Below are 8,658 nucleotides of genomic sequence, written 5' to 3'. Positions count from 1 at the left end.
CAACGACGGTCAACATCCTACACTTCTTTTTCTTTTTTTCTTTTTTTTTCTAGTTGAGGGTAACATTCAATGGAGCTGAAATGTGCCCGAGTAAGTCTATCACGTAAGACGAAACAAAGATCCAACCCGGCAATTGGATGGGAGAAGGGGCACGAGGGCATTAGTATCCTTCGCCACGGCTAAGTGTGTATGCTGGGGAGATCGCATGCTCAGAATGTGCCATGTGGTTTTTCATTCTGGTAATGATGAATTTTTCTTTCCTGACCCTCTCGGCGGATAAGGGGAATAATCAAAACTAGGAAAGACAGACGAATTTAAGGGTAGAAATGACCTCATATACTTTAATCTGGCGAAGCTGAAGCTGGACGTCCGTGCTGATGTCGAACTATATACATTGGATTCTTACCATAGGGGAACATGGGACGTGCACTTGTCAGACGACTGAGAAGTTTACTGGGGTCAAGCGTCGCTTGCTACCAGGGGTCTTGCATGACCCTGTGCCAGATCGAAAGCACGCCTTCGCAGCAAGGGTGGTGTGGCAGGGATCCGTTCGTAAGATGCGAAACGATGGTGAGATTGTTGATCATTGAACGATGGGATTGCGATACGAGACGTCGGTACCTCCGCGGGATAGGTTCAACTAGGACGATACTAGTCTGTAGTGGCATGCGCCATTGACCCCATTGAGAAAGTGTATTCCAACTGTGCCATCCCTCATACCGAAGGCTGAAAGGGGAAGGACTGGTCTTCAGCTGAGGTATACCGGCGCCCTGATGGAGAGTGTTGTTCCTGAGCCCTTGGTTATGGTTCCATTATATGTGCGTGTCAGGCAATATCCACTACTAGTAGCTGCATTGGTTAACCAGGGGGTTGTCGAGAAACGAGCGCACACTGGACAATTGGGGGTGACAAGATCGATGACGCGATTTTGATCTGGATGGTGTTAGAGTGGAGACCCGAAGAAGCTCGACGACGTGCAGGAGCGTAACGCAAGGTGGTGAGGATTCATTGGCGAGCACCGTCCAGACTAGGATCATCATCCATGAGCTGTATATGCACCCCAAGGCCAATGCGGCCGTTTCGATTGCCTGTCTGTGAACTGGCTCCACTGGGAGTGGACTATGAAGTTTTGGTGTCATCTCGTTGGTGAAAAAGTATTTTACCTCGAATTAAACTAATAAGAAGGCTAATTTATATTGGGATCCCAACTGGGTTAGGATGATTATACCTTAATGTCACGCAGCGGACGTGAGCAGATTCCATCATAATGCCCGTCTAATATACTCCATAGATATGGTCCATCTTTGCCGTTGTTGGTAGGTTGACTACCGAACAAAGTCGCCCCAGAGTCCCCAGAATGCCAAGCCCCTTTCGGCAATGTCTGGGCCTGATAGGGAGAGAACTGGCCGAGGCTGCCCGTGTACTATGTTAATGAACGGGAAACTCCATACTTCTGATACGACTACGGGGGCCGCCATGACGACGACACATCAAACAATTTTTTTTGTTTTTTTTTTAGACGAAGCGACGGATAGATGTGTTTATTTTCGAGGGGTTTAAGCATCGTCGTCAGGAATTTTACGTATCTGCCGCGCTAGACTCAGGACAAGCCTCCAAGAAAAAACTAGCAAGAAAGTCAAAAAAATAAAAAAATAGAATAAAAAAAGAAAAAGGAAAAAGAAGAAAAAAGCCATATGGAAAAGAAAAAGAAATTTCATGGAAGCCAATCCCACACGTGGACCGGTCGGGCTTTCACCATCAAAGTGAACGATGGCGTGTTCTGCCGCGATTCCTATTGGGCTGGACGTCGGCGGTGGAGTCCGGTCGGCGGCGGATGATGTCGTGGGCAGCTCTCCATTGGCTGCTTGCGCTCGTCTATCCTCTGCAAGCTCACTCATTCATAGTGGGCGGTCACTCTTGGCAATATATCAAACATTGTGTTGTGGTTTCTTTCCTCGAAGCTTTGCGGTAGAGACACAGCCATACGTGAACTCTGTCCGCATGGGTAAATTAAACCACAGGTGGAGAGTCTACGAACAGATTTCATGTCTGAAGTGATCCAGATATCCTGGAGAGTCAGAGGAGACATCAGAAGCCGATTGACTTTTGCCATTCAGATACTGATCGTCCATGGGTGGTAACCAGGAGCGGAACCCTGCTCCACGGCTCGGCGTCATCTCTCGCTTCCAGGCCCTCGTCAACCAGTCCACCTAAACGGCTCTTACGCCAGCACTCTCCGACAAGTTTGATACACCTCCGACATACTACACTAGTCAGGATGTTGAGTTGCGTCCGCTCAGGACTTTTGCCCTTGGCGATCCATAGTGGATCATGTGCCCCATCGCTGCGCGTTTGTGCCCATGCTCGTTCCCAATGGCAAGGGATGCTCTCGGTCCAAATTCCTTGGATTAATTTGATTTGATTTCATTGCTTACTCGGAATCCATATGAACCTCATTCTCCTCTGGGTTCCTAGAACGGGGATAGCGCTATTACCATCCGTGATTATCAATCCCCGTTTGATCATCTCCCTTGATCGATTCCATATTGTTCGTACCGTTTGGCAGATATCCACCCACATTTCTAACCCCCCCCTGTCATCAATTGCATGACTTATCTAAGGTAGTCGATCACTTGAGAATTTATTTACTTAACCGAACTTTCCTCCCCGTATTGCCTTTCTGTTGCCTCTTCCTGATCATCTTTCTTTATCCGGTGGACGTCAGGTTCCTACGCCACCGAACGCTGGCTGACCCTCCCGCGCCTCTGATAGTCCCATGTTTTCTTTTTCCTTGCTTCGTATTGTGATTTAAGATTAAATTACATCTCTCGATTCGGTTTAAACAACTGCAGAATTAGTGGGATTTTAAAGTGTTGTTGTGGGAAGCTAACATTTCGACTTCCCTGCTCCGGATCACGACATCGCTCTTGGCTGTCCCGTCATTTCACCTTAAATTTATCCACTCTGCCGCATTTTCCTCGATATTCAATTCTCCACAGGCTCTGGCTATGGACCTTGTTTAAGCACAGTGTTACATCAGCCTCTCTTATCAACGTCTTCTGTGCTCTTCTTTTCTTCCTTCCTCCGTCCCGCCTTCTTCCAAGTCACCCTACCGCTGTTTGACCTCATACTTCCTGGACTCCGAAGAACCACGGGGTGATCTATAGTGGTAGACTTTGGGCAGTCCCGCCCCCAATCCTACTTCAACCCCGGAGACCATGTCGGGCGATCTCAAAACCAAAGTTGGCCACGGCGTGGCCAAGGCCTTGGGAATCAAGCTCCCCTATCGTGACCCTTTGGGAGCTGGTGCTGACCCAGTCACCCGGGGCGAGTCGATGTTCTCCGTCGGCACCATTGACACATATTCCTATCTGGAGCCCGAACCCACGTCCGCCGAATGGCTGAAGGAGATCTGCCCTTCCTGGGCTCAGGTAGGCAGTTATTTCTACAGACTTTTCCCTTTCCTCTCGTGGATTACGAGGTACAACTTGCAATGGCTTCTGGGAGATATGATTGCCGGTAAGAGCCTTTCCTTGGAGCTTGCTTTGATCTACAAGTAGACCACATACTGATTGAAATGCAGGTGTCACGGTCGGTGCCGTGGTGGTTCCGCAGGGAATGGCCTATGCTAAACTGGCAAACCTACCGGTAGAGTTTGGTCTCTATTCCTCGTTCATGGGTGTTCTCATTTATTGGTTTTTCGCCACCTCAAAAGATATCACCATTGGTGTAAGTCATTCTGTGTCCATGTCAGCGGATCTCTTGCTGATCTAGTATCTTCCTTGTCCAGCCGGTGGCTGTCATGTCTACCCTGACAGGTACGATAGTGGCCGAGGCGCAGAAGAAAATCCCGGATGTCGAGACGCATGTAATCGCATCCTGTTTAGCTGTCATTTGTGGCGCCGTCGTTTGCGCTATGGGCCTGCTCCGACTCGGATTCATCGTGGATTTCATTCCTCTACCGGCAATTTCTGCTTTCATGACGGGTTCTGCCATCAACATCTGCTCCGGCCAGGTTAAGGATATGCTTGGAGAGACGGCCAATTTTTCGACGAAAGATTCTACATACATGGTTATCATCAACACCCTCAAGTATCTTCCCACCGCAAAAATCGATGCCGCCATGGGTGTCAGTGCTTTGGCGATGCTGTACATTATCCGCTCGGGTTGTAACTATGGCGCGAAGAAGTTCCCCCGTCACGCCAAGGTTTGGTTCTTCGTTTCGACTTTGCGGACAGTGTTTGTGATCTTGTTCTATACGATGATCAGTGCCGCGGTCAACCTGCACCGACGGGATCATCCGCGATTCAAGCTCCTGGGCAGCGTTCCTCGTGGTTTTCAACATGCGGCTGTCCCGCAGGTGAATGCGAGGATCATCAAGACTTTTGCGAACGAGCTGCCTGCTTCGATTATTGTCCTCCTGATCGAACACATTGCGATCTCGAAATCCTTCGGTCGTGTCAACAACTACACCATTGATCCATCCCAGGAGCTGGTTGCTATCGGTGTGTCGAACTTGCTTGGGCCGTTCCTTGGTGGATACCCTGCGACTGGATCGTTCTCCCGAACTGCAATCAAATCGAAAGCTGGTGTCCGCACCCCACTCGCCGGTGTTATCACTGCCATTGTTGTCCTCCTCGCCATTTACGCTCTGCCCGCGGTCTTCTTCTACATCCCGAAAGCTTCCCTTGCTGGAGTCATTATTCATGCGGTCGGGGACCTCATCACCCCACCAAACACCGTGTACCAGTTCTGGCGCGTGTCCCCCCTGGATGCCATCATTTTCTTCATCGGCGTGATCGTGACCATCTTCACCACGATTGAGATCGGCATCTACTGTACCGTTTGTGTGTCTGTTGCCATTCTGTTGTTCCGCGTCGCCAAGGCCCGCGGCCAATTCTTAGGAAGAGTCACGATTCACTCGGTGATTGGTGACCACCTGGTACAGGATGATGGGAAATATGGGTCTGCCAACTCCCCCCATTCCGACAGCGATGACAAAGACGGATTGAGTCGGTCGATTTTCTTGCCTATCAACCACACGGACGGATCGAATCCCGACGTGGAGGTGCAGCAACCTTACCCTGGTATCTTCATCTACCGGTTCTCCGAAGGATTCAACTACCCCAATGCCAATCACTACACCGATTATCTGGTCCAGACTATTTTCAAGCAAACTCGTCGCACCAATCCGTTCTCCTACGGTAAACCGGGTGATCGACCATGGAATAATCCAGGCCCTCGCAAGGGCAAGGCCGAAGCAGACCACTCGCATTTGCCCATCCTGAAGGCTGTCATCCTGGACTTCTCATCCGTCAACAATGTTGATGTGACCTCCGTCCAGAACCTCATCGATGTCCGCAACCAACTCGATCTCTACGCTTCGCCCAAGACTGTGCAGTGGCACTTTGCGCATATTAACAACCGCTGGACGAAACGAGCCCTTGCCGCAGCTGGGTTCGGCTTCCCATCTCCGGATGCGGGTGAAGGGTTCCATAGGTGGAAGCCCATTTTCAGCGTGGCTGAGATCGAAGGTAGTGCCTCTGCTGCAGCTCATGCAGAGATGGTGAACAACGAACATACCCAGCATGCTATCAAGAGCGAAGACCTCGAGCATGGCCTCAAGCACCATTCCGAGACCACCGAGCGTGAGACACACGGCATCGAAGAATCGTCCGATGCCAGCAGCACCCAGGACGACAAGTTGCAACGGGACCTGAAGGACAGCAAGGCCTACCGCAGTCGCCGAAGAGTCGCCATGGTGCAGGGTCTCAACCGGCCCTTCTTCCACATCGACCTGACTAGTGCACTGCAGAGCGCCTTGGCCAACGCGGGCGAGGACCCGGACCCTACCATGAATGTCCTTGATGCATAGTCGGTTTTTTTTTTTTGTTTGTTTGCCACATATGATACTCCCTGGTCGGAGTCCACCTTTATACTGCCTAGAGAAGGGCCTTTGACTTCTGTTATATAATGTTTGTTTCAAGCGAGTCCACCTACACTGTGTTGCTTTGATTGAAGTTGGTTGGAATCGTTGATAGGCACCTACATATACCCCCCCTGACATCTGGCTTTCGTGTATATATATAGACTTTTCTCGATGCACATATACATCGTCATCCATATACGTGCAGTCTTCAAAACTTTACTCTTTTTTTCTTGCAAATTGGCTCAGGAGAATAGTACCGTAGCTGTTTCCCGATAAGTAAACGGTGACAATGACAGCCGACCCATAGCTTCCGGCATAGTCTTCGTCGGCTTTGTCTACAACCTAATACGAGACATCCTTACTTCACGCATAATAGCATGAGCCTCCATACAAAGAACTCTAACTTGCAAGACAAGAGAGGTTAGAGGATCAAAACCCAGTTTTAGATCGTTACAACCTGTGAAGAAGTTTCATGCAAGCACCTCCAATAACGCCGCTGTTAGTCTAACTTAGGCTTGACTGAGCGACCCTGTTTTACTACCTCTTTCTGAAACCGCCACCACCCCCACCAAACTTTGATATCTTCTGACTCAGAGATTGTTTACTTGGATCACCCTCCTCAATGTTGTGCTCGGGAGTTTGCTCTAGATTTCGATTTGCCGGAGGGACTGGGTGCGTTGGTTGGTGAGAATTTTCAGACAAAGGGCTGTTCTCGTGGACAGGAGAAGTAACCCTCTCATGACCCGGAATGGTTGATGCAGCCGATGTGTCGCTCCGATCTGTAAAGGCAGAGACTTGCTCTGTTTGGGTGGGCACCGTCACGTTTGTCTGGGCCGAAGCCTGAGAGGAACCGGTTCCTTGGAGCATCGCAACCAGACCCGTTTGGTTTTGATTTGGGGGAGGGCTCGATGCTACCGAGCGACTGTCGGTGGAAGCAGGGGACCGAGAGCGGCCGCTGCCCGTATTATCCTCGCCATTTTGGTACGTGGTAGGAGATCTCGATGATGAGGGAGTCGAATTGGCACGTCCGATGGGGAATGGAAATCGTCGGGCATCTGAAGCACCCTTGAATTTGAGCAGCGTCCCATGTTTTTGTGCTGGTAGAGTCTGCAGCCGGCTGGGTTCTTTCTCCAGTTTGGTGCGGTCCCCTGGAACTGCCAGCCTGAGTCGTGGTGATCTGCTCATGATCCTCGGCTACTCGTCCCGTTTTGTCCTTATTAAAGGCCCTGGCGACATTTGCGAGATGGCCATAGTATTGGTTCGCATATGCCGCCCACTTGCTGAACCAGGCGAGCTCTGGATTATCGAGCCTTCCGCTTAGATCGCCCAACAGCTGCTCCGTGGTGGTCAGCGCCCCCTGGGTGATGTTGCACAAATCTTCCACTTTGGAGGTGTTGCGATCCACTTGCATCTTGAGCTCCAGCCACTCTTCTCGAGTGACAAAATCTTTCTCCAGGTGGAGGTTCATGTGTTCTTCGACTTGCACCGTCAGATTCCGCAGGGAGTTCTTCACCATCTCTTGCAGCCCCTCCAGGCCCTTCACTTTGTCCCTCACTTCTTTAAGGTCTGCACGGGACGTATCTTTCAATTTATCTAACTCTGGGGCTAATCTTTCTTCAACGAGCTCATGTCGATCCATCAGCGCTTCCATTTTCTGCCGTATGAGGTGTACATCATCGCCATGACGGGAAGGGCTGGCGATCGCGCCCGTCACATAGTTTTCCAACTCCAGGCCATCCAGCTCCAGCGGCGAGTAAATAATATGCTTTGGGGACATCGCCGCCAAAAGCTCCTTGGCACATACGGCTGCAGCTAGCGCAGCGTACGGCTGCCAGGCATCGTTCTTATGTCCATCCGCATAGTCGGAAACTCCCCGAATGGGGAGACAAGCGACGTTTGACATGACCCCAGTTGCCTCCATCTCAAAGCAAACCAGGTTCTCCTGCCTTGCAAGCCTGTCACGCACGTCTGCATTCTTCATCACCACGCTTGCCGTTCCGATGTTGCCTTGATGTATCCGAACGAGGTCACCCCGTCGCTGCTCGCGTGGATGCATTTTACTAATCAGCTCCGCTTTAGGCTTCAGGCAGTCGCAATCTCTCCCTTCATGTTGGTATTTTAATTCATAGAGTCGGTCCTCGCTTGGCCGGGTATAGTCGCTTTGCCCGCTCCCATATCTGTCACCGATACTCTCGATCCGTCGAGAAAGATCGATTGCCCTGGATCTCCGACGACCCTCCAGACCGGTGATCGCCGTTAACAGGGTCTGCGGGGGACTCAAGATCTGGCCGGTTCGCACAAAGCCATAGTCCGTTTCTTTGCCGAACGCATAAGGGATCACACGAGTCCCCAGAACCACGTCGCCCAAGCGGAGATCACGCCCTAAAGGTATACCCCCGCCGATTCCCACGAGGAGGACAAATCGGATCCGCGCAAATGTACTCTTCATGTTTTTGGCAGTCGTGCTCGCGTGGAGTTCGCCGTAGTGAGTCGCTGCCGGGACATTGATGACCACCGCATGCTCTCCCATGCGGCCCAAAACATACGACGTCCGGTCGCCCTGGCCAGGGACAATATGGCTCGAGTCGTATTGCTCGTCCAGGACTGCCAGGGCTGCATAATACTCTTCGGGGATGATGCAAATCCAACCGACCATATAGTCGGCTTGCGATGGGGATGGTTTGGCGACTGGTGGAGGAGGCATGGTAGGAAGCAAGTGGAAATCAGCT

General features: G+C 51.0%; 2 protein-coding genes across 2 annotated transcripts; one reads left to right on the top strand and one right to left on the bottom strand.

The window, feature by feature from the left end:
• Window positions 1-3,218: 3,218 nt before the first annotated feature.
• On the top strand, window positions 3,219-5,875 carry ANOM_011766 (SLC26/SulP family anion transporter; the record flags this gene model as incomplete). The annotated part of the gene is made up of 3 exons (XM_015557022.1): window positions 3,219-3,519; window positions 3,584-3,729; window positions 3,791-5,875. 3 exons carry the CDS (start codon window positions 3,219-3,221, stop codon window positions 5,873-5,875), a joined length of 2,532 nt encoding a protein of 843 aa, XP_015401037.1.
• Window positions 5,876-6,466: 591 nt separating this feature from the next.
• ANOM_011765 (uncharacterized protein) lies at window positions 6,467-8,633 on the bottom strand (the record flags this gene model as incomplete). The annotated part of the gene is made up of 2 exons (XM_015557021.1): window positions 6,467-7,026; window positions 7,085-8,633. The coding sequence occupies 2 exons, from the start codon at window positions 8,631-8,633 to the stop codon at window positions 6,467-6,469; spliced, it is 2,109 nt and encodes a 702-aa protein (XP_015401036.1).
• Between the last annotated feature and the right edge of the window lie 25 nt (window positions 8,634-8,658).

Source organism: Aspergillus nomiae, assembly GCF_001204775.2.
Source record: "Aspergillus nomiae NRRL 13137 chromosome Unknown contig00694, whole genome shotgun sequence".
NCBI classification, from domain to species: domain Eukaryota; kingdom Fungi; phylum Ascomycota; class Eurotiomycetes; order Eurotiales; family Aspergillaceae; genus Aspergillus; species Aspergillus nomiae.
This window is presented reverse-complemented; position numbering and strand designations above follow the sequence as displayed.